Genomic DNA, 26,799 nt, shown 5'->3' with positions numbered 1-26,799 from the left:
ATCGATTGCGATGATAAACGCTTTATTCTGATTCGACCTTTGTCGAATTGAAATACTGTCGGACTGAATTGACAGTATCATATAAGGTCGTTTATTGTCATGATAAAAACCCCGATGATTGCGTATATAAATGAACATTATTAAACATCTGATTAATGAAACTTTGAACTATTTGCTATACAGAAAAGAGGTATAATCAAGCTATGTATTTCTCCAATATGTGTTATGCTTTTACAAACGACAATAATAAAAACAATTAGCAGTCATCATCGTATATGTTAATATTACAAACGATTGGGTTCGAACTGTGTAAAAACTGCATGACCGTTTAATATTTTTTTTGTCTTTTGCCTTACATAAAGATATGAGTCGTGTTCTGAGGAAACTGGGCATAATGCATGTGCGTGAAGTGTCGTCCCAGATTAGCCTGTGCAGTCCGCACAGGCTAATCAGGGAAGACACTTTCCGCCATGATTGGATTTTTGCTAAGAAGAGACTTCTTTTAAATGAAAAATCTCATAAAAGTGGAAAGTGTCGTCCCTGATTAGCCTGTGCGGACTGCACCGGCTAATCTGGGACGACACTTTACGCACAAGCATCTCATCAGCGTGTACGCTGTTTGCCAATGCCTTTTTTTCTAGATGCTAGGCATAAATGGGTTACATTTTCATACGCAATAACCAGCTGGTACTCAACAGTGGTTCGATATCCGCTTCAGTTTAAAAAATTAAATATACAATTCGCAGCTAGGTACCCTGGCTCCATATTCTTAATAGTTCGAATACACAATACTAGAGATGAGAACGAATATTCGAATATTCTCAAAATCGACCGAATATTTGAATCCAAAATTCATATTTGAATATTCGCTTTTTTCAGCTAACTTCAAAAACAATATGCTAGTGCTAAGTCGCATGTTTGACTCAGTGCAGACGACTTTCGTGCATCAGTAATTGTTTGGATAACAGCTTTCATCAACGAACTATATAATGTCATGACAGGAGAGGGGTACTGTTTTTAATGGTTTTATATGGCAGTTTGCAAATCTATTAACTGAGGCAACCGGACTTGCGTTACCTTGCAATTCTTTATAATTTTAATTGCAATATCAATACATTAAACAAACGATTATCTAATCAGAATGTTACTCTAATGTTAACAAATTAATTTTGTTTAAAATAAGAATCAATTTATTTAAACTCGAAATCGATTATTTTCAACTCGCTATATGTTCTAGATACAACTTCATTTTAGTGATAAAGAGAGTTAAATCAATACACAATGCCGCATATACATTTTGATAACAAAATGTCGTGGTTAATGAAAGTGAAAATGGGAAATAATAATCAATTATCGTTTTCTAACACAATCGCCGTGTCCCTTTTTAAAAGCTTCACTTAAGGTTATTGTGTTTTTAGTGCCAAATAGCAACAGTACTTTACTCCGGACGTTCGTCAGTTCGGACATTTAAATCTAATGTTCAAAAATCGAATATTCGAATATATTTGAATAATGAAAACGAATATTCGAATATCATTTTCAGTATTCGTTCCCATCACTACACTACATAATAGGCAGCTGGGTATTCGACCCTGGCTCGATATTAGCAAAAGTCGGATTTTTACCGTGTTTCCGTGGCTTGTATTGAGAACTGCACCGGCCTCGCATTTTATTAACCTATCGCTAATAATGACAAAAATGATACAATTGCAACTATAACAGTTTACGTGTGTGTAATGTTTTTTTCATTTTGCGTTGATTGCAGCAGGATAACGCAAGTTATTTTAAATAACGCTACATTACATTACCGTAATAACGTAATTAAAAATAATTTTAATGCGAATTTTAAATGTACTAAATATGTTAATTTAACTACCACACCTCACATTTATTAAACGCTTCACAAAAATGAAATCGCATGTGAAGATATCACATTGTAATGTTAAGATGAATATTTTAATATGAATTTCATGTAATAAAGGTTATTGATTCGTCGTGGGTGGGTGGATATCTTTTCTATTATTTATCTCTCTTTGTTATTGGATTTGAGTTTGATATTTTTGATACCATTGCAATACCTGTTGGCCTTGGATGTTGAAATCGTTGTTGTTAAAAAATTTAGATTTGCATCTAGCTCTAGATTTTGAAACCTCGAGCATTTATATTAGATAATTTAAAGAAATATACCGTGTACATAAAAGTACCGGTCCATCAAAAATTATTAAATGGGTTTTGATAAACATCCCTTTACATGAAGTAAATTGACATTTTATTTTACTGGAACATTTCTTGGATCGTTGGAAATTTATTAACATGTATATATAGTTTGTTCGAAAGGGATTGGTACGAATGCAATCGAATACTGACGCCGGCTACGAACTATATAATTACCCAATGCATACACGCGTGTATAGAAAGTACACGGTTTTATTGACAACTCGTTGTCTGTATTGCCGATATATTTGTACTATAACGATTTAGTGATATTTTCCTTGACAATAAGTATTATTTATACTTTACGAATCACCTATCACAACCAGAGTCGTCTAGTGTTTGTGTATTGCCCTCTTTCTAAAATGCACTACGCATAATGATTAATACACTAATATTATTATCCAGTGTAAAAAAGCTTTAGCATCTCGTAGCACTTTTCGTAGCAATCCAGCATATTCTGGATTAATTTGTAGAATAAACGAAAGGAAACACATTTAATAATGTGGTTTATATAAAATAAAGTCATGCAAATGATGGTAATATCAAAAACAGAATGAATAAAGCTATGCTCGCTTTAAATATGTATTTCACCTGTTACTGTGATATAAATGCATACAAAATTGACACAAGCATCATGCAAACACAGCGAAATATGACATAATCAACTGTATTGCTAACAACTCGACGTAATAGCAATACAAAGCATTTTGTGGCATCATATTCATTTTCTCTCGAACAAACGGCGTATCAAATAGCCATGATTTCTGTTAAACATTTTCAGTCTTGGCAAATCGTCAAGGTAAAATAAGGCTTCAAGACCTTACATTTAATTCTTATTAAAAAGATCTACTTAAGACATTGCTATGCCGAAGAATCTATTAGAACGTTTAAGGCAAGAGCATTCAATGTGTCCTTAGAATTTTGTGGAAAATTTAAAGCCTTCTTGCAAAATATGATAGAATGACTTTTCACTGATCATCGTCCTGGAACAACTGTGCTCTACGCATGCGCCTGAACAACTTTGCTCTACGCATGCGCCTGGGACAACTTAGCTCTACGCATGCGCCTAATATGCTTTCCAGTTTAGCCTTTGCAGTCCGTCCATGCTAATTAGGGACAACACTTTCATCTTTTTTTTGAAATTTTCATTTAAAAGGGATATTTTCCAAATACATATACAATGTTGGCGGAAATTGCTGTCGTCGCTGATAAGCCTGGGCGTACTGCACAGGCTAAAATGGAACGACATTTTACACACATGCATTTAACCCTGTTTAACCAGAACGCGGCTCAAATATTGGCACGGAAGATGTGACGACATTTGGGTGTGGATATTTGATAAACATTAAATATTAAACATATTTTCAATGTTATTATGTTTACAATACCAGAACACTCGAGTGATCTGAGCTAAGGACTAGATACACTTATTTAAACAAAATGACGTATTAAATTCTAATTGGCAAATACTTAATAAGTGTTCAACTAGTTTTTTTGTCAACACATGAAGATTTTTGTTATATCTTTAGATGTTTGTAAAACCAATTTAAACAAAGATCCGATACAGTGAACAATCTACAAGCAAACACGTGTCAGGAGCTGGCGGCAATCAGTGGATGGCAAGATTGAATGCAGTTGTACGTACTTAAAAACTTGCGTATCATTACGCCATATTTACATTATTGTCATGATATTGCTTAGACTGCCTTTCATTCATGTAATCATATAAGAACCTCGTTTTGAGAAAACAGGGCTTAATGCATGTGCAGTCCGCACAGGCTAATCAGGGACGACATTTTCCGCCTAAACTTGATTTTCGGTAAGGAGGGACTTCCTTGAAACTAAAAATACCATAAAATCGGAAAGTGTCGTCCCTGATTAGCCTGTGCAGACTGCACATGCTAATCTGGGATGACTTTTTACGCACATGAATTAAGCACTGTTTTCTCACAACAAGACCACATTAAAAGAACCTCGTTCTGGGAAATTTGGGCTTAATGCGTGTGCGTAACGCGTCCATATAAGCTTATCAGGGACGACACTTTCCGCTTTTATAGAATTTTTCGTTGATATTTTCATTTAAAATGAAAGTCTCTTCCACACGATAATGAAATTAATGAGGATTGTCTCGTTCCTGATTAGCCTTTGTGGACTTTAAGCACATGCATTAAGCCCCGTTTTCCCGAAGCGTGGCTCAAATCCAGAAACGGAACACAGCTAAGTTTGTATTTATATTAATGAATTCATGATCGAATCGAAACAACATTTAAATAATCCTTTTCTTTTAAATCTCATAGGTATTTATTAAACCACGCGCACCAGATAACGGCCTTGTGGATCATTCCAGAACTCAAAGTCGTTGTCTATGGACCGATGGACGACGATAAATCACATGTAGTTTCTTATAGAATGCAGTTATTTGCATATAAACTTTGCAATGGCTGTATTGATGTTTGCCAATGGACGCGCCTGTGTTTTGATTATACCACTGTACATTTACAATTGGTGACCCTATAATTGTTGCAAGCCGGACAAATGCCTAAGGGAGTGGCGCGTATATATAACCCGCTAAGTGAAAATCAAACAAACATAAACGGGTATAGAAAATGTCGAATCATTACGTACTATTAGCACAGACGTCTTAATATAGGACTTCGTATCTAATGAAATGAATGTATTGAATGTCAATAGTTATTTGATATGTGCTTGTTATACTATAAGAGTAAGTTCGTGCAAATAAGGGATGAGAGCAAAGTGTACTACAGAAAGGACCAGCAACTTAAAGCGACATACGATATTAATGTTGACATTTTATTTCCGAATTCAACCAAAACATGAATATACAAAATACACGATGCATTTACATAATTAATAGTATTTTTAAATTATTGGTACCATAAATAAATATGCTTACTTCAATTAAATTTATAACGAACACGATTTCGCCGAGACCTACATGTTTACTCGATTTAGTTTCAAAACCAAAATATGCGTGTCTCTGTGTCCCGTCAATGCATCTCTTGTACAGACGAGTGGAGAGATCTCAGCAGGGTACATGCCATGTGCAAATTAACGAGTTTTCGAATGTGCACTCGGCAACTTTTTACGATTGCGTAAAACCCTATTTAATTTGATGTGCGTGCAATTTATTTTTTGAATTTTTATTTCAATTTTTTTATTAGCGTTCTATAAGTTGTGAACAAAAAACACGTATATCCTTTTCCCGCATAGGAAGCAAAGTGAAAATGGCGTTTGCAAACAGCATACAACCAGAACAGTCTGCGACTAAAGAAAGGCCTTTAATACAATGTAACTTTCTGAGGCACTACTAATGCGTTGAAATAAGTATTTTAGTGGTAAAGTCGCTCTAAGCCATTATCTCTCTGACATGCGATGTGTTTTTGTATGAAACATTTGAGGCGTGTTAAGCATTTCTAGTTTTATACTTATATAACAGTGGGTAGGAATACATTTTGCAAAGTTCAATGCCGACGCGTCATTTAAAATATCGAATACTTGAGAAATGACAACTTTTTACATCAATTATGATTAATTACATTAATATCAGTCACTTAGTGTATTGAAAAGATTGCATCACAGTGAACGCATGTGTGCCCCCTCTTTATTCTACATGCATCATTTCGTTGGACATTTATGATCGAATATCTATATTTTCAGTATTGAAAAAAAAATCATTCTCATTTTAAGTTGCCCAAAGATACTACGGTATTTAGACTGTTAAATTGTTCTTCAATCCGTATCGATCTAGGCGTTGTATGATCATTATTTATCAATGAAGACGCTCGTCCGTTTACTCGGATTACCAAATTTGGACCAAGATATCGGCTGGCTTTTTGGATCGGGTTTTCATTGACATTATTCCAATTATTTAACAATCTCAACGAGTCAAATGAAGACGAGTCTCTTTAAGTGGACACGTATTTGATCGACTGTATTGTTATGCAGTTGTCTCTTTGATAACAGATGAAGTGGATATGTAGAGATAAATTTCCTATCGCGTTGCTTAACCCATTTATGCGTAGTGGACTCTCCTATCCTTCTAAATTGGATCAATTTATTTCCAAAATTAGGGATGTCTAGTATATTTATTTCTATATTTAGAATATTTCTTACAGAAATTCCTTTAAGCAAACAGCGCAGACCCTGATGTGACGCCGCATCATACGACGTCTCATCTGGGTCTACGCTGTTTGCCAATGCCTTTTTTCAAGACGCTCTAGGCATAAATGTGTTAAAAGTAACGATTCCTCAAAAAGTACACGAAAACGTTCATCCACTTTTACTTGTGTTCTGAATGCGATATAAAAGTATTTTATACTCAGAAATAAAAAATAATCTGTTCGTTATGTTACATTTACGTTATATTCCATGCAATAAATTCGACCTTCCTTATTAAAAAAACGTTTAAGTACATGTTGGTTTATGAGAAAGGCCCGCACTAATCAACAAGTCAAATAGAACCCGGAAAATTCACTTTCGTTATATGCTAACTGTCTGTCTATTACTATCAAATTAAACGCGTCATTTACTACAAAATGACGCGTGACACAGTGCCGTTATATAATGTTATAGAGTATAGTGTAATACTTTGTCTTAATGCAGTTAGGGTGGTGTGAAAGGTTAAATATGGATTTCAATGCAAAGAGTAACAACAAGTACCTGAAAAGCGGGTTTGACTTGAGCTGTGCTTGTCGCATATGGTATAAGACCCATTACCGTATGACGCCGGTCAACATTTTTTAATAAATGATTTACGATGCAATCTATTCAGGTTTTGGATTTCTTGATCTTTATCAGTTTACATTCACACCTTTCAATTGCAGCTTTACTCAATGGAATACTTTGACAAATGGGAATACTAATTACTGCTTATCAAATAAAGGTATAATAGATGATATCGTAATAACAGCAATTTAAATAAATTAAACCAATTTAGTTTTTTGAAGGCGTTGTACTAAAAACTGACCGTATTTTTTGCGTCAAAGGTCACTAAGTGTTTTTAAATTATTGTACGCATTTGATGGAAAACTTTAATTTGTAGTCAAAACCGTAATCGAATATGTTCATATTTAAAACGTTTAAATTAAAGGGACATTATATGAAACATCCATACGTGCCATACAGGATCAGCATAGATCCAGCCCAGCCTTCGTATTCGAGCAATATGGTCAGGATCAAACCAGTCTGCTATATAGTGGCTCGAGGTGTCGTGTGAGCATTAGAGGAGATGATGTCTGCTCATCAGAGCAAATGCACGCAGACGCATATGAGAAGCTACTGTACACTGTTCGGATATGTCCTAACGAGTAATTTTGGCACGACGTGGGCCATATGAGCCCCGTTCTGAGAAACCTGGCCTTAATGCATGTGCGTAATGTGTCGTCCCAGATTAGCATGTGCAGTCCGTACAGGCTAATCAGGGACGACACTTTCCGCTATTATGGTATTTTTAGTTTTAAGGAAGTACCTCCTTACCGAAAATCAAGTTTAGGCGGAAAGTGTCGTCCCTGATTAGCCTATGCAGACTGCTTATGCTAATCTGGGATGACACTTTACGCACATGCATTAAGCCCAGTTTTCTCAGATCAAGGACATATAATGTTGTCCTTAGCTCGCCTATGCACTCCTATTAGGACTTTAAGGAAACTAAAGTGATAATTATGCCACTGGGATTAAAATTGGTCCACCGTGGTGTTCACTTGTTTTTCTGATATGCATAACTTAGGAACAGTCAAACATATAATATTTTCACCCTTGAAACCACAAGGCACAGAGGTTTTCACTTTTGAAACCACAAGGCACAGAGGTCTTGTATTTTTCATGTAGCATATTTTGGTGATCCTCCACCAATTTTGTTCAATTTAATGGGTCAGTTGCTTCAATAATATCGATATTGTGAAACTATAAAAAATCTCCTAAACTCTACGTCTGTATAAGAGCCTAGACCTATTATGTATTTAGCAACATTCAGTTGGCTCTTTCAAAGTATCTTTAATTATCCGGGGGATAATATAGAATATATACAACATTTTTACATGAAATAAAACTGTCTTTATTGATAAGCTTGCGCGTACGTTTGGGACACAACTTTACGGACATGCGTTAAGCCCATTATTCCCAGAGCGAAGCTCCATTGCATTCCTTTCTTTAGCAATAAAGATATAAACAAAAAACGCAACTGACTTTAACTTTATGCATTGTCACCAAACCACACTTGAATGTTGTTGATTCTTCAGAAACGCCCTGTTTGCTGTGCTGTATTTAAACATGCAATAATGGCACGAAAATATGATCTTAAAGTAATACAAATACAACCGATCAAATTGCGATGTAAATTAAAGCGGCTGTTCACGCAATAATGACTTAACGCACTGTATGCATTTCACATTTATTTTTTGTATAGTTTTCCTTTTTTCGAGACTTCTTTATCCGGCTAACGGCGAGATATAGTTTTGTGTAATACCTCTGTCAAAAGAAGTCTAAAAATAACAAAGCTTAAATCGTCCCTTATAATCAATTGTACTCAACGAATTTTTTTTTGAAGATAACGATAACTGTAAAGAGCGTTTCATTGGAATTCTTTTCCATAACGTTTTGTGTCAAGTACTCATTTTAAAGCGATTTTTTTTATATGTTTTTTTACTTAAAACACTTTTTTTCTAAACAACACGTTCATTCCGACACGTTAACAATTCGTGATAAGAATTATTGATATAGACGTGCTCTGGGAAAACGGGGCTTAATGCATGAGCGTAACATTTTGTACCAGGCTAGTCTCTGCAGTCCACACAGGCTAATCGGAGACGAAAATTCACGACTAATATTATGTTCGTTTACCAGAGTACCCGGAGGTTGGTGGGGGCTGGGGAGCCGGAGTACCAGAAGGTTGTGGGGGATGGAGAGCTGAGAGTACCCGGGGGTGGTGGGGCTGGGAAGCCGGAGTACCCGGAGGTCGTGGGTTCTCTGGGGCCGGCTTACCCGGAGATGGTGGGAGCTGGGGAGCCTGAGTACCCGGAGGGCGGTGGGGCCAGGGAGCCGTATTCCCGGAAGTGGTGGGGGCTGGGATGCCGAGTACCCGGATGGTGTAGGAGCTGGGGAGCCGAAAGACCCGAAGGTGGTGGGGGCTGGGAAGCCAAAGTACCCGGATGTTGATTGGGGCTGGGGAGCCGGGAAACCAGGAGTACCTGGAGGTTAGTCGGCGCTGACAGCCGGAGTACCAGAAGGTGGTGGGGCTCTGGAGACGAAGTACCTGGAGGTGGTTGGGGTTGGGAAGACGGTGTACCCGGATGTAATGGGGGCTTGGAAGCCGGGGTACCCGGAGGTGGTGGGGGCTTGGTAGCCGGAGTACCCGGAGGGGGTGGAAGCTGGGGAGGCGGATTACCCTGAGTTGGGGATAGGGACCCGGAATACTCGGAGATGGTGGTGGCTCTGTTGCCGGAGTACCCGGAAGTGGTGGGTACCTGGGAGCCGGAGATCCCGGAGGTTGGTGGGGGTTGGTGGTTACACAAAGACCATTCCATAAACAAAGATGGTGGGGGGGGGGGGGCTGTGGAGCCGGAGTACCCGGAGGTGGTGGGAGCTGGGGAAATGGAGTACCCGGAGGTTTGTAGGGGCTGGAGAGCCGGAGTTCCCAAAGGTGGTGAGGGCTGGGGAGTCGGAGTACCCGCAGGTGGTGGGGGCTGGTTAGCCGGAATATCCGGAGGTGGTAGGGCTGAGGAGTCGGAGTACCGGGATATAGTGGGGACTGGGGGCCGGAGTACGCGGAGATGGTTGGGACTGGGGAGCCGGAGTAATCGGAGGTTGTTAGGGCTGGGGAGCCGGAGTACCCGGAGGTGGTATGGCTAGGGGCGGAGTGCCGGAGAGGGTGGGGATGGGGAGCCGGAGTAACCGGATGGCGGTTGAGGCTGGGGAGCCGGAGTACCCATAGGTGGTGGAGGCTGGGGAGCCGGAAGCCCCGAAGGTGAGAGCCGACGTACCCGGAGGTGGTGGGGCTGGGAAGCCTAACAACCCGGAGTTTGTGGGGGCTGGGGAGCCGGAAGACAAGGAGGTGGTGGGCACTGGTGAGCCGGAGTAACCGGAGGTTTGTGGGGACTGAAGAGCCGGAGTACCCTGAAAGCGCGGGGGTTGGGGACCAAATTTGGGTTCGCACCATATTTACATATTTAATATTTTTTCCGCTTGATACAAATTCAAGCACAAATACGGTACATCGAAATCAGAAACAAACTTGTATAAAATAAGAAAAGTATTCAGTTAACAAAAGAAAGGACCATTCATGAATGCCGTATTCATAATCGTTTAGAAAAACGCAATATAACATTACTTTAACGGATTCACCGTTTAGTTGGTTCTTATACCCGCAACATTAACAGCTTTAACCATTATTAACTAACACATCATTTTTTAATTGTAATGTAAATATTGTCTATGTTCTGTTAAGTTATTAAAATGATTATTGTGGGTGTGTTTATTGAATTACGGATCCACCAGACAATGTGTCTAATGACGAACACTTTTACATATATCAGTTCGTTAAACTTGAATTGGGGGCCTAACGAATGAAGGAAATTCAATATACTGAAAAGGCATTACCCACTTCAACGTATAATGAATGATGTTGTTGCTGCATAGCATGTTTCATGTCACGTGTAATAAACGCGCTTTAAAAGACATAATGTAATGACTATACAGGCTGATTTAAACTGTCATTAATAGAAGGATATCTCTATAGCATTTTTTGTCAGCGTAAATTATTTTGCTCTTCCTCTAAAGCACACTGATCAATTTAGAAAGAATTCTCGAAAAACCTTTTTCTGTAACAATTACCTTTTGAATAGCTTATAGTTTCATGTTATTGCATGTTAAAAGATTGGGCAAATGTTAAACACATTGAAACGGACACATCTATTACGTTTATGGAATAAAATAAATGATTAAACAAAGTTTCTATATAGATTATTGAATGGAATCGAAAATGAAAGACAAATACTCAGAAATACAAAATAATAGTGATGATGCTTCCTTTCTTTTCAGCGAAGGATTAAAAAAAGTTCTCAATACAAACGGTGCTAAGTATATAGTCGAGTTTCGCTGTTTTCGCTGTTTAACCACTAAAATATGCATTGTGTCATCAGGCGTCGCTTTCTAGCTAACTTATATGTCTTTGCGAGTTGCATGATTTGAAATCTGTATAAATGTTTTCATTTATTTGCGCAAAAATACGTTCATTTAAGACTACACATTTGCAAACATCACCATAATGTATGTTGGTTTGAAGTTACAATATTATTTCACTCACTTATCATTAATATCCGTTATACCGTGCTGGTCCACCGGTAAATGAACCAATGTTTTCGCCTCAAATGTATATGCTTGCACACGTTTTCAGAAGAGAAAGTAGAAGCTGCAATATAAACGCTAGCATCCGCGTTTTATGTCAGATACATTTTAACAACACTGTTTTTAGTGTTGGATGTTCATACACTCATATATTATCCCGTTAAAATTGACTGTTATTCAAACTTTTATAAGTTAAGTTGTTTAGAAATAATTTCTTTTGTTTAAACGCGGACTATTTATCTTCGTGTATGCACATCGGGAAGTATGCTTACACATCCGTGTATGAATACCATGCTATACCATGACTAACTTCTACAGTATGTAAGTAATGCACGGAATCTTTAACTGAACAAAAACACCTGTCGACTATGCATTTGACGGTACAAAGGATGGCACAACACTCGTAAGTTCTTTACACTAACTAGTCTCAAATCATAATTCATAGTGTTCTGTAGCGCGAGGTTGGAGCACCAGGCCGTTTATAATTGGGTTGGCTACGCTTCATGTCCCATATATCGGGATGTCTGACATCATATCATTGTTTTACATTGCCATTCGTGTCATCTTAACACATAAAGGTTACTAGTAAAATAAAGATGAAAGATATATGTTCATGGAGGTGGTATTTTAAATTAAACCGTGTTATCTAATAATGCAAATCACCCAATAGAAAGATTGTTGGTTTTGATAAAAAAAACAAAAACGTATGCATTCTCTTCACTAAGAAATACCTTAATAAACATCAATAAACATCGCAGCACACCTTTACGATACGATTCATTTTTCGAAGATGCATTATTACTAAAGTCCATATTATATTATTATAAATTTAAAGTACCGGTACTTAATTACATTGGCATCTTTAGCGCCGTATATAGTTGACTAGCATTGCGAGCTAGTTGGTCTACTTATAAAGATTACAAAATTCTCTCGTAAGTTAAAATTGTTGTACGATCGTTTATGAAACGGCCCCCTGGTCACCAACCGTAGTCGTTCAAGTTATAGCAAAAACTCCATTCAAACTTTAATTCAATCGAGTTATATGAGGCTATATTCGCTAAAACATCAGTCTAATCAATGACTTGTACTTACAACCTCGTAGTTGAAAATTGTTGAAAAACATTCTTACTACAAAACTTCAAGTTGATGGGTAAACGATATACCACTCACATACGTGCGATAGAACTATTATGACATTACTGTGAAAATGACTGCTTTTATAACATGAATACTAACAAAATAAAGTTAAAAGTTTGCTTGTTTCAATCTTCAATTACCAACACATATAAGACAACACGTTCACTGTTCGTACATCTTGCGATGATATGTCTAGCGATCTTACATGGGCAAGTAAAAATAACATTTCATGACGCAAGAAACTACTCTTGATACTTGAATTAGTGTTAAGCGAACCAGGCTAGCAACAATTGATGTTATCGTAGCGGGTAATTGTAGCGAACCTGGTGCGTGTTCATGACGAAACACGAAACGCAGTTCGAATTATGAAACAGATTTGTTTGTACGTTACTGTTTCTCATGTAAGCATGTATGTGTAAATGAGGTTGGTTAAATTAATCGAACCAGTGAAATCAAATTTCAATGCTGATTTTGCATGCGACATTTTGCTGCATGCTTTATTTTCTAGATAAAGGTAAACATCGTATACACTGGTATACAATTTGGAGGGTCGCGACACGTCGGGCAAATGTATTTCATAAGCTTGTAATAAGACCCATGCATGTATTGCATTGTTATGATACGTCGTGTTGTAAAGAGGCATTCACGATGCATGAATACCTTATTAGAGATATGTCCCGAAATTCAAGGATGCTACAGTAAACTTATGTTTTTGAATAAACCGTACTCCATTAGTTCACACAGTTCATCCGGAATCTTCAGTATACGGTAGGCACCAAAAGCGCGAAAGGTGAGTTCTTCAGTTTCTCTGCATTTAGGTTATATTTATTGGGTTTTCAGACTAGCAAAATTGTTTTGCAGATCAATACTATTTCACAGAAGTCAGAAGTCATTCCTTTAAGCAGAGCTCGATTTTAATGGAATTTTCCAACCAATAACTCCTTTAATTTTGATAGAAATGTATGGCTACGCATTAGAATCGTCTTGATGTCGCAATTATAATGAGCACAAACAACAAAGGGTTGTGAATGAATGACAAAGGTGTCTTGCCTCTTACGGACTCCTTTACTCTTTTATCTAAAGCCCTGCTATAAGTAAAATTTAACTCGATGTTGTTGAACCGCATCTGTTATATTTTCAAATTATTATTTAATACAAATCACCAATGTATAGGACATATGTATCCTAGATAACGCTAAAGTGATCGTCCATGTATAATGTTAACATAGTGCGACACAAAAGTGAGACCAATTTGAATTTGCGTTGAATTAAACATTAAATTGAAAACAAATGAAGATGAAATTTATATAAAATATATATAAATTGTTTAAGCATCGTAAAAATTATATAACAAAACAATATTCAAACGTTATAATCACACATGAAACACGAGTCTAGTGTAGACATGATTAGTGCAATTAAAATGAAATTTGCGGAAATTGTGCTATAAAAGCACATTATGAAAGTTATTATTTTCAGTAATTATAGGAAATAACATACGTGTGGCGCATGTTTCGTTTGTTTAATTTAGTTTCAACATTTAAACACTGAAGCCGTTATTATTCTAAGTTGTAGTTATTCAAACACATTCTTTTTTATTGTCTTTGAAGTACGAGTTTGGTTTACTGAACCAAATTATAAATTAAACATAATCTAGATCACTATTGTATTATATTATTTTGCAAAACATAAAACAAACTTAAACGTCGGTAAATGTTGCTTTAACATTATGTAAATGTTTACGTCATCAACATGTCATAGAACCATTCCACACTTATTTCTGAATGTATTGGAATTGCAAATTGTATCCTTTTTGTATTTGCATGCGCAGTAGTTTAATAACGCAATAATGTATGAGTTGATGTTATTAATCACGTAGTCAAACACGACCATACAATCATTTACTATATAACATATAAATAGCATTTCGATATATTATATAGGAAACCATGTGGATAGCATTTATTTCATGAAGTTGGGCATACAAATGAAAGTGCTGTTAAATGTTGATATTACAATAACCCTCAACGCCACAGCCAAATGGAAAAGAGAAAAAGGTAGACAAGAAATAAAACACTAAAAATTGGAGCAAAAACTATAATAATAAAAATAAAAATAACACAAATGCATGGCAGGCATGTTACATGCAATATATCATAATAAAATGTATATATATTTTTAAATAACAGTTTGTGTAAATTATTAAATTGAAAAATGACTATTGTTTGCGTGTAATAGAGCTTTATTTGACCAATTTTGTCCAAACATACAATAAATATACAGGAAATGAAATTGGCCATAAAATAAAGTTGCGTTGGACTGATCAAGTGTCATTCATACATGCGGTATCCACTGCCTCTTATTCTTACCTTCACATTTGTTAACAATAGGACTCGTCATCAATCTTTACTTCTACAGAATTTAAATATTGAAATATTTTCCATCGTGGGACGGGATACTTTTTATATTTATGTAGACTCATTTTACAAACAACAACAGCGGTATCACACACACAATATACGATCAAAAGTTACACACATGTTGTTTCCCTTTCAGACAGACAGACAGACAGACAGACAGACAGACAGACAGACAGACAGACAGACAGACAGACAGACAGACAGACAGACAGACAGACAGACAGACAGACAGACAGACAGACAGACAGACAGACAGACAGACAGACAGACAGACAGACAGACAGACAGACAGACAGACAGACAGACAGACAGACAGACAGACAGACAGACAGACAGACAGACAGACAGACAGACAGACAGACAGACAGACAGACAGACAGACAGACAGACAGACAGACAGACAGACAGACAGACAGACAGACAGACAGACAGACAGACAGACAGACAGACAGACAGACAGACAGACAGACAGACAGACAGACAGACAGACAGACAGACAGACAGACAGACAGACAGACAGACAGACAGACAGACAGACAGACAGACAGACAGACAGACAGACAGACAGACAGACAGACAGACAGACAGACAGACAGACAGACAGACAGACAGACAGACAGACAGACAGACAGACAGACAGACAGACAGACAGAAAGACAGACAGACAGACAGACTAGTTTAATAACGTCTCACTTTTGTACATAAAACACAATAAAACAGTACAAAATCATTATATAATTATTTTATATACATATGTACAAAACCACTCTAAAAGAGTTACGAGAGACGATAGTTCTAAAAATTCTAAAAGTGTTCAACGATTATATACATCATAGAATCTTTCACATCTGTTAGAAATATAAAAAAAGATATTAAGGAAATTCGATTAAAAATGATTAGTGTTTTTAAAATAAATAAAAATTACAGCTGTTAGAAATACAAAAAAGATCCTGATGAAATTCGGTTTAAAATTATTAGTTTCTTAAAATAAATAAAAATAAATATCATCAAACAATACAGTAAGAGAACATTTTAATTTTTACATTATAAACAGTTTTGTACTTATGAAGTACAAAGTATATTATTATTTGATACGAAATTGACTATGCGCACACATAAAATGGATTATATATACATGTGGTTGCGTCGCTTCATAAAAATGTCAGGACAGGCTCTGGCACTGGGTTTAATGATGCGATCATCTGACAGCAAGAAGTTCATTTTCTCTCTTGGGTTTAATGCGTTGAAATTTTGGTTTACTTTCTGATGCGGTTTTATAGGTAAGGTGTTTATTTGAAACGCTTTCTATACAGTTTGATTTGTGGAACATATTTACATTTGATCAATTAAGGCTCAACAATAAACTATTCCTAAAATTGTCAACTTGGTTAATACATACATGAAACGCGCTCTCAAAAACGGGGCTTAATGCCTATGCATAAAGTGTCGTCCCAGATTAGTTTGTTCAGTAAATATCAAGATGTCTGTCAATGCCAGTGCCATTTATCATTGCCAATGTCGAACATTGAACGATTTGAGGCAGCCTGAGCCTGAGCAGTAATTGTAAGGCGAATTGGAATAATTGAAAAACGATCTAAGTATTACCTAACCACGAAACGAAGATGCTTCAGAGACGATAGCTTTTACAAGAATGGTGTCGTTCTGATAAATGTGGAAGAATGTTTAAACTCCGAGCTAATGCCCACAATTGTGCCATTGGTATGATATCGTCATTGCACAAGGAAAATTCGGTTTAAAAAAAAATTAAAACAGCAAGTGAAAAATTCGATTTTTTTCCTTAAGTTCGATTTGAACCAGGTCGCTCTCGGAGCAAGATGTAACACTGCAACTACCATGCTTTTAGTTATAAATAAAATTAAAGCCACATTGGAAAATTTGAAATTTCTTAATAAAATTATTAATTTTTTTTTGTATCCAAAATGAAAACTTCGAAACAGAAAAGAAAAATAGTTCGAAATAGCATTGAACCACGTGTTTAACGCTGTATGAAATAGCGATGTTGAATTATATGTACGGTAATTGTTGTTTAAAAAATGTTTACATATTTTTTATTGGAACAACGGCACAATGCAAGGGGTAGATCGTACTGATTTCAATATTGATAATGCATCTACCGGATTTATACCGAGGTTAAATCACCCTGCTCGTAAGGATAATGTCGAATAAGTATGGTAAATGTACAAACCTTTCAATAGATCGGACGAAAACATTTAAAAATCAGACATTGGTCGCCATTTTGAACACCATTTACTATTTCTCTCACTTACGCCACACCAGCTACGATTATCGTTAAATCCGAGTTGCGATGTGTTAGACATAATATTATTATCCCAAGAATTAATTTCGATGGCGTAATGTAAGATGAAAAAATCTTAGCTTTAATATTTACCACTGTAAAACTTCGATAATTGCAACATTTTTCTCTCCGTTTGTGAAAAAAAAGGGACAATGCCACCATTACATAATGTTTCAGGATAAATACATTTCTCGAATATGTAATTGATTGAATTTATATGGAGCAATTAACTTGTTAAGGTCAATTAACAAGTCTGCATTATTTTAGACGTGTCAACAGACTAATGGCGTTTGAGCTTTGATTTTTTTTCAAAAATGGGCGCTCTGACAAACAATTATTGGAGTTGTAATTAAATTCACAAATGTTGGTCCCGTTGACATACTCTATATGTAATTTACCTCTCACGAAATTTGCTGTCATGGTATACTTTATACTCGTTCTTGTATATAATATGCAATATATAAACAAAAGTGGGTCCCAATATCAAAATAATCATTGCTTTCTGTCTTGTCATTCACGTTATAGCTCATTATTTTTATACATTCTTTTCAGTGTTTTATTAAGCAGTACCAATCCAACAAACAAACACAAATTTGATATATTCTATGTGAAGCGTGAGGGTTTATAACATGAATATTATGAAAATACAAAACAATTCATGGATTATATATTCATTTTATGAATTAATCACAAGCAAATGTATGATTATTATACAGTCCACTAAGCGTGATTAAATGCTTGTGGTTATTAAATAATGATGGACCAATATCAGAACATTTTTAAATCTCCATGAATATTCTGCACTTGGAGCGAACTAGATGTACCGAAAATATCATAATGATGCTTTGAATGTCATATATAATATCCTGTTTTCTGATTTTCTATAGACTATATTTGGATTAAAAAAATATTACAACGACAATTCATTTCATGAAAAGAGCACGCCAAGATATAATTTGGTAAATTGAAATGGGGGAATGACGTTATGTTACTGTATAACCACATAGTTTTGAATTATATACTTTAGTTTAAATACTTATTATTCGCATGTGCTTTCTTAATGTTTTTATTGTGGTCTTAACAAGAAAGTTTTCAATTATTGGAAAAACATGAGGAAACTACATGTTTTTAACGAGATTGGTATGTGAGTGTTGAATAATGATTAGTTAATTATGCATCAGGACCATAGCGACTTATAAGTCTAAATGTTTTGTTTTACCCCTAACCTGTTCTTTTAAAGTCAACCATGACTTCGAACAAGATTGATCAAAAGGAAATACTGTTGTTCAATGTATTCATGTGACCCCTATATGTTTTTTGTCAAGACAATCCCAGTGTGCGATGAAGATTGATAGAGTTTTTTCCATGTATCATTAAAGCCGTTTTTATACGTGTAATTTGTTTTTAATACAAATTCATTAGAAAAAAGAACACAAGAGGAAACGAGACAAAATTATGAAACTTGAAACTTGCTAATTTGATAAAACGCCTATTTTTATAATTATATTCAATGGCGTTGTACAAAACATATAAATATACATACAATTTATTAAAATAAGAGTGATTGATACTTTTATGCAGAATTAATTAAAGGATTAATAATCTAAAAATGTGTGATATAAATAAAAATGCTGTAAGAAGCTTAAGCAATAAAACAATACAGGCTACGATATTAAAACACAGGAAAAATAAAATATTATGTAATAAATTGATATAACTAGGGTTAAGACAATAATTATAAAGATATTATGAGCAAAGTTTTTGCAACATAAAGATACTGTTTTTCATTAACTGAAAGGATACGTGAAAGGATATTTCTGCACTCTGGCTATCGGATCCCACAGCTACCGGTCGCCTGTCACCCTTACGGACACTTCTTTTGGGTTTTAACCTTATTTGAACTATTGTGACTACAAGTCACAAATAGACTGACCAAGTGTAACTACAAGACACAACTTGAAGGTTAAAATTTCATTGTGACTATACGACACAATTAGAGGGGCTAAGCGTGACTAAAAGACCGCTGGATGATGTCATTCAATCATCGAGCAAAGAAGCCCTAATGATTTTTGGTTACCGGTCACTTGTACAATAAATATCCTTTTCGAGCAATCATCATCATCATCATCATCATCATCATCATCATCATCATCATCATCATCATCATCATCATCATCATCATCATCATCATCATCATCATCATCAACATCAACATCATCATCATCATCATCATCATCACCATCATCATCATCATCATCATCATCATCATCATCATCATCATCATCATCATCATCATCATCATCATCATCATCATCATCATCATCACCACCACCACCACCACCATCATCATCATCATCATTAAAAACGGGATGTATTATGGGCACACCTGCGGCTTGCGGCGGACAGTAAGTAGGGCGGAACGAAAGCGGTTGGGTCCAGCAGAACGATGTCCGCTCAATATTTAAAAATGTTTTAATCGTATTATCATTAAATTTGGTAATCGTGTTTTAGGGCGTAATAGTTAGACAAATTTTGATTACCAACAAGATCGTATGTTGCGTTTTAGAATTGTGACCCTCAAACTACAAAAAATTGACAAAATAAAACGTGTCCGTTTTTCTTACTGAAATATTTTACATCGTTTCGTCATAAACCTTAGAGACAATGTATACGGGTATAACAAAGTTTCGATAATCAACGAAATCACCTGAAGCACTTCTGAATTATTGATATTTAAATATCACAAATTGTCATATTTTATGTTGTTTTATTATTTGTTTCTAATAAGTGGCTACGTTCTGTCTGTACTGTTCTATTAACCATCTCGATGAAAATTTTGAAATAGTACGTTTCGAAAGAAAAAACATGAATAAACAAGAACTATCTTTAAAAAAAGATATACGGCGTTGATTGTGGTTGGAGTTTATGAAAGGTAAAGAGTTCAATGAATGAGATCAATGATAGCGAATGTCTTTTTCTGTGCAGTTCTTAGCTGCATCACACGCAGTACGGGATGTTACGCGGAGTTTTCGCGGCTTATTTTACATTATTACATATTGCTGGTCATAAACCTATAGATACAAAACAGAAAACCAAAAGAAGAATGGAAGTGAAATTAAAACATACGAGTCAACCGGCCACACGCGAAGTATCCGTACATATTTTAAATATTTATACGCGCGTTCTTCGAACAAACCTGTTTTAGTGGTTTGTCGGGCATTGCTATTTGATTAGATTATTAACAGTATCGAGAATCATCGCGCTCATGCTTAATACATAAGTCAATATGGTGGAATAATTCTTGTTAAATTAATTAGAAATAATATTTATCATGGTATTGTTGAAAACACATTAAGAATCTATTATTGACATACCATAATTATATCGCTGGATATCTTCATTTAACATCTTTCTGGTCTAAAGAAAATTCCAGTTCACCTAGTTCACGCTATAGCGTCTTTATTATATAACGAAAATTTACTTGCCGCGAACTCCGGTCAGCACATAAGGTAGTCGTGAAGACGCAGCGATGACCTGTATATAAACTCACACACACACTGGCCGCGAATTGACCCGATACCTCGCGGGTTGAAATGCAATGCATTAAAGTGAGGCCTCGCTTCCACTGCTCTTTATACTTTTACATTTTAACCTGTTGACAGGAATATGGAAGTTAGTACTAAATATGAGAACATAGCCTTTAAGTACAAACGTTCTCGCGCTGGCAATCCTCTGAAAATAAAAGGTTCACGCACAAACTGTATTGATGTCGAGATTGAGTGTAAAACTGTTCTATCTATTAAGCCTTTTCATTAGAGATAAAATTGTTTCATGCTGAACACTCAGTAAAACAGTGTTACAAAGACGCGGACATGTTTCCAATGTTCTGGTCGTATGCTCAAATCAGCCTATGGGATAAATAAAGTGTATTCATTCTGACCTAGCCGCGGGAAATTTTATTGGACAGTTACAAAGGTCAAATAAGGTGAAAAGCTGGCGTATACAGCTATGCCGAAAAACAACAACAGATAACAAAGAAAAAATACGATGTTTTTTTATTAACATAAAATATAAACTAGCGTTATTAGCTATTGGTAGTATATTAATTTAGTATAATTTTCTGAAATAACTGTTAATTATTCATATCCGTTGTTGAAAAGAAAACAGTTTATAATAATAATAATAGTAATGATAACTTTATTTCACGAAGATAACACATTAAGAAATGTTTTACAATGTGATCTTCAAAAACACAGTATATATAAATAAAACTCAACAATGTCTAGCATACTGCAGTCAGCCTTAAAATAATTACAAAAGCAACATAACTATAATAATAATAATAATAATAACAATTATTATAATTATGATGATTGTATGTAATTATTGTTCAGACGAAAATTGAGTAGAAATTTTTCAGTACCTCATGTTGTTGTTCTAATTTAGTTGTTAAACATGCATTTAAAAAAGTTAAAAATTACTCTTTGAAAAATGAAGTTTTAAGTAAGACAAAGCTAATTGTAACAGTGTCTGAAATCCAAATGATAAAGAGGAAATATTTTGTTGCAATGTGTTGAACTGTTTTACAAAAAAATATGTATGGTTAAACATTTTTTATGCTTTTAGTTCCAGGAATAAGTGCAAAAACGTCCTTTTATCAAATGACTAAATTATATATTTACAGAAATAGTACCAATGTGTTCATTCGCATGTCTTCCTATTTATTTTATATTAAAAGTGACAGCTTGCAATAACTATTCAAGCTTTGTTTTTGGTATTAAGGGATTTATGAGAAGAAACTTGTAATATGTGTCTTGTTCTGAGAAAATTGGGCCTAATGCATGTGCGTAAAGTGTCGTCCCAGATTAGCCTGTGCAGTCCGCACAGGCTAATCAGGGACGACACTTTCCGCTTTTATGGTATTTTTAGTTTTAAGGAAGTCCCTCCTTGCCGAAAATCAAGTTTAGGCGGAAAGTGTCGTCCCTGATTAGCCTGTGCGGACTGCACAGGCTAATCTGGGATGACACTTTACGCACATGCATTATGCCCAGTTTTCTCAGAACGCGGCTCATATGAACTGCGTCATGCGAACACATGTCTATGCGAAATGCGGCCAAAGTAGCCCAAGTTCAGCATCCGCTGACCAGGCTGAGCGGTGGCGCAGGCTTTTCTGAAGCTACGCTGGTCGCTGGCATAAATCCCATTTTCGCAAGACGTGGGCCGAATGATGAATCAATGTGTTCGTGTAAGCGACAGCGAAATAATGATTTGACAACAAATATCACATGTTTCATTTTGTAAGGATACATTCTTTTAGAAGCTTGTATTTCTCCCAAACCAACATAATAAAAACCGATTATTTTTCTTTTTCCGTAGATCATTTGTACACGATAGCAACTCAAGCAAGATGCGATTAACATAATATTTTTTTTTGTTGGGGGTGGGGTGGGGTTGGGGGTTGGGTGGTATCTTTTACACCACATCAGATCGTAGTCTACATCAATAATACTAAGTTTCAGAACAAAAAAGAAATTATAATCCTGCAGATGGGCGTTGGCTGATATACTAATGAACAGTGCGAACATCACATTCAACGATCTTAACTGACTAGAATAATACTCTGCATTAAACAGGCCAATTTTATTTATATCATATTAACCCGTTTAAAGTATTTATCTTAAAGATTATATATAATTAGCGTTTCACATTCAATCGGTGATATAATGACATAATTTAACATAAAAAAGCAAATGTGATCCTTATTCAAAATGTAATTATGATGATTTACGATGTTAGGGTGTTCGCTGTAATACAGTGCATCGAAAAAAATGCCACTTTCATTTAAGAAAGAATTTTTGTAATGAATTGCACATTACATGCGAACTATTCGGAGATTTTAAGAGGTTAAATGCGTGCAAAGATATCTCGGTTTCTACTAAAACAGACTGATGCGTTTCATAAGCTTCACACAAGTTGTTTTAACTACTTATATTTGAATCATTATTTCCTGAATATATTTGAGTCTTGTTCTGAGAAAACTGGGCATAATGCATGTGTGTAAAGTGTAGTCCCAGAATAGCATAGGCTAATCTGGGACGACACTATCCGCTTTTATGATATTTTCTGTTTAAATAAAGTCTCTTCTTTGCAAAAATCTAGTTTAGGCGGAAAGTGTCGTCCCTGATTAGCCTGTGCGGACTACACAGGCTAATCTGGGACGACACTTTACGCATATGCATTATGCCCAGTTTTCTCAGAACACGACTCATTTGAAAACATTGATACATATCAATACTTAGATTATGTTCTTCTTTTCGAAGTGGGATTATTACTAATAAGATGGAATTCTTGTTCAGTGTACATAAATAAGCTTGTTTTTGTGAGAGAAACAAATACACGAAAAATAAGTATTCTAGGAACATTCGTGAAAATGACAATTTCTTTTTAGGTTGCAGATAAGACGTTACGTTATCCCGTGTTGTAACGTCCAATTATTTAGACTAGAACCAGGTAAGATATGACGAAACAAAATGTAAAAAACGATATGACGAAAACATGTTACTGCGTGACATTGTATAATTTACAAAACGATGCCCTGTTCGACTTTTACACAGTAATGTGTCATGAATTTCACTGTAACATGACTTTCGATGCGTTTCCTATAATTTTTTTTCACGCTTTCATTTCATAACAAAATAAAATACACCGCTACTCCCACCACTACCACCACAACAACAGCAACTTTAAACACCGACTTTTATGCTTTCTGTTAATGGCAAAAGTCGAATGTTGCAAATTTATAAACTAATTAATAAATACATTTATTGATGGATTTAGTTTTTAACACTTTATTATTATTTTTTGTCGTTTATCTGCAATTATTTATTGCACCCAACAATTCACTGTATTGTGTGAAGAAACGCCGTAAAAAACCTTATATAAAATATTAAATATGCGTACATGTCTATGTGCAAGTAAAACGTGATGTCGGTCATTCATTACTAAGTCTGCCAGATATACGGAGCTCTTTATGTGTAATTACAATCTTAGATTTTCCGACGCACGATAGTTTGCGCGACAGTCGCGGCGACGCACGATATATTTAACACGATATATCGCCTTTTGGGCTAGTACACAAGGACGATATATCGTGTTAAAAATATCGTGCGTCGCCACGACTGTCGCGCAAACTATCATGCGTCGCCGCGACTGTCGCGAAAAATATCGTGCGTCGCCGCGACTGTCGCGAAAACTATCGTGTATCGCTTCGTGTGTCTAGTGTCGCCCTTGATGAAAGAAGAGCGAGATTATAGATGGCACTATGCGGATTCCGTACCCAACCGCACTCGATTAAGCGCACCATTAGCTCACTTTGGTGTATTATTAAGCGTGAAGGTAATTCATCATTATCGTATCTGTTTTTAATGGCAAATGTTGTGGGTGGATGTGGTACATCTGTCTATGTAATCTGAATAGATACATAACTGTGAAGGGCGTTCCACAGAATTCAATCATCTTCTTTAAGTGCGATTAATTACAATATGGGTTATCATTATAATTGGTTAATTCTTTAATTGGTTATTAGATGAACGTATTCACAAAAGTATAGGCTTTTTTTACCATCAATTGTAATATTATACTGCGCAAACGAAACTTAATGTCATAAATTATTATTTTACAACAGCTGTATAACTATATTGACATACATATTTCAAATAAACATTTTTTTGCTGTTGTTGTTAATACAAAATGCGTGTGAATAGTATAGTTCTTTTTTACATTTGTCAACAAAGAAACTGTTGATGGCTCTCTATTATTTTCTCAGGCATCATTACATACAATCAAAAACAACAACAAGAAAGCCTTGTTAATGTCGTGTACATAAATTGCCCGCAACCTTCAAATAAATAAATTATTATAACCAAAGAGTATTTAAATTGATATCATAAAGATCACCATAATATCATCAACAATAAATGGCATGTTTATAAAAAGGTCAAGGATAAAAACAACATATCAATTCATTTTTAACAAGCGTTGTATGTGTTAACATAAACTATTAAACTACAAACCACATCACGAAATAGTTAATGTCTTAGAGTTGATCACTAGGAAATATTGTTATATACCACCAAATCATTAAACTTACTGTGACCAAAATAAGACATATGAGCCGCACTCTGTGAAAATGGGGTTTAACGCATGTGCGTAAAGTGCCGTCCCAGATAAGCCGGTGCAGTCCGCACAGGCTTATCAGGGACGACACTTTCCGCATGAGCTTGATTTTCGGTAAGAAGAGAATTTCTTAGACGAAAAATATCATAAAAGCGAAAAGTATCGTCCCTGATTAGCCTGTGCGGTCTGCGGTCTGCACCGGCTTATCTGGGACGACACTTTACGCACATGAATTCACCCATTTTCATAGAGCACGATATCATGTTACTTCATTGGTGGTTTTTGACCAAGTGAGGCACTTTTTTTAGAAGTTTATTTACTTTTTATATTTTGACTTTCATATCATTATCTTATCTTATAAACACAACTGCTGTGCAATATGGAACTTCTGAAGATGCTTATACTACTGGTAATTCATCTAGTACAGTGAAACCTCGCTATTAAGACCACTTGTGGGACTTTTGAAAAGTGGTCTTAATAGCGAGGTGGTCTTAATTCTGAGTTTTCATGAATATGATGAACATATAATTACAACAACGTAAATATTCAATGAGCGTTAATCTTTTTGCATACAATATAACAATCATCAGTTTATATATTGTATTTATACATTTATTCATTGTACAAAGATAGTATTTCATGCTTTTCATACAAGAAGCGAAAATACATGTACATGTACTATTCATCATGATCACTGATGTTTACTTAAAGTCTAAATACACACATGTATTCAGCTTTTCAATTTAGAATAGCTTGAACCTGAGTCTTTCCAATGCCGAATAAGTAAGGCAACTGCCGCTGAGTGTTCCCATCACTCGCGTTGATCAAATCAATCTTTTCTTTTGGACACAACTCCTTCCCTTTTAGCTTATCCATTTTGAATAACGATATGATATACAGGTCGGTTTTTATATCCATCCCGAAAAAAACCATGTTACTCAAATATCCTAACTGTAAAATTATTCGCAGTATTTAATCTTTAAAGTGTGTACCAAACAATATCCAATTTACCCATCAAGGACTCGATAATAATAGCTTATTTTCAAGCAAGAATCAAGGGTTAAAAAGAATAACAAGTGCCGAAAATCTAACACCTGTGTGCCAAAAACCGTTGTCGTTAATTGTGGTTAATTGGGTCACAATGGCTTCGTACACAAACCCGATAGAACCACAACA

The 26,799-nt window shown here is 35.6% G+C and overlaps 1 protein-coding gene across 1 annotated transcript in view; it reads right to left on the bottom strand.

Moving 5' to 3' along the window:
• The window catches only part of LOC127861670 (uncharacterized), an 82,979-nt gene that overhangs the window by 8,126 nt on the left and 48,054 nt on the right, over positions 1-26,799 (bottom strand). Inside the window, exons 2-3 of the mRNA XM_052400358.1 lie at positions 10,062-10,344; positions 9,214-9,946 (exon numbers count right to left, since the gene is read on the bottom strand). Coding sequence (XP_052256318.1) covers positions 9,214-9,946; positions 10,062-10,344 — 1,016 coding nt within the window. The remainder of the gene's footprint in view (positions 1-9,213; positions 9,947-10,061; positions 10,345-26,799) is intronic.

Source organism: Dreissena polymorpha, chromosome 16 (assembly GCF_020536995.1).
Source record: "Dreissena polymorpha isolate Duluth1 chromosome 16, UMN_Dpol_1.0, whole genome shotgun sequence".
NCBI lineage: Eukaryota > Metazoa > Mollusca > Bivalvia > Myida > Dreissenidae > Dreissena > Dreissena polymorpha.
The sequence above is the reverse complement of the archived record's forward strand: the minus strand, read 5'-3'. Positions and strand labels throughout refer to the sequence as shown.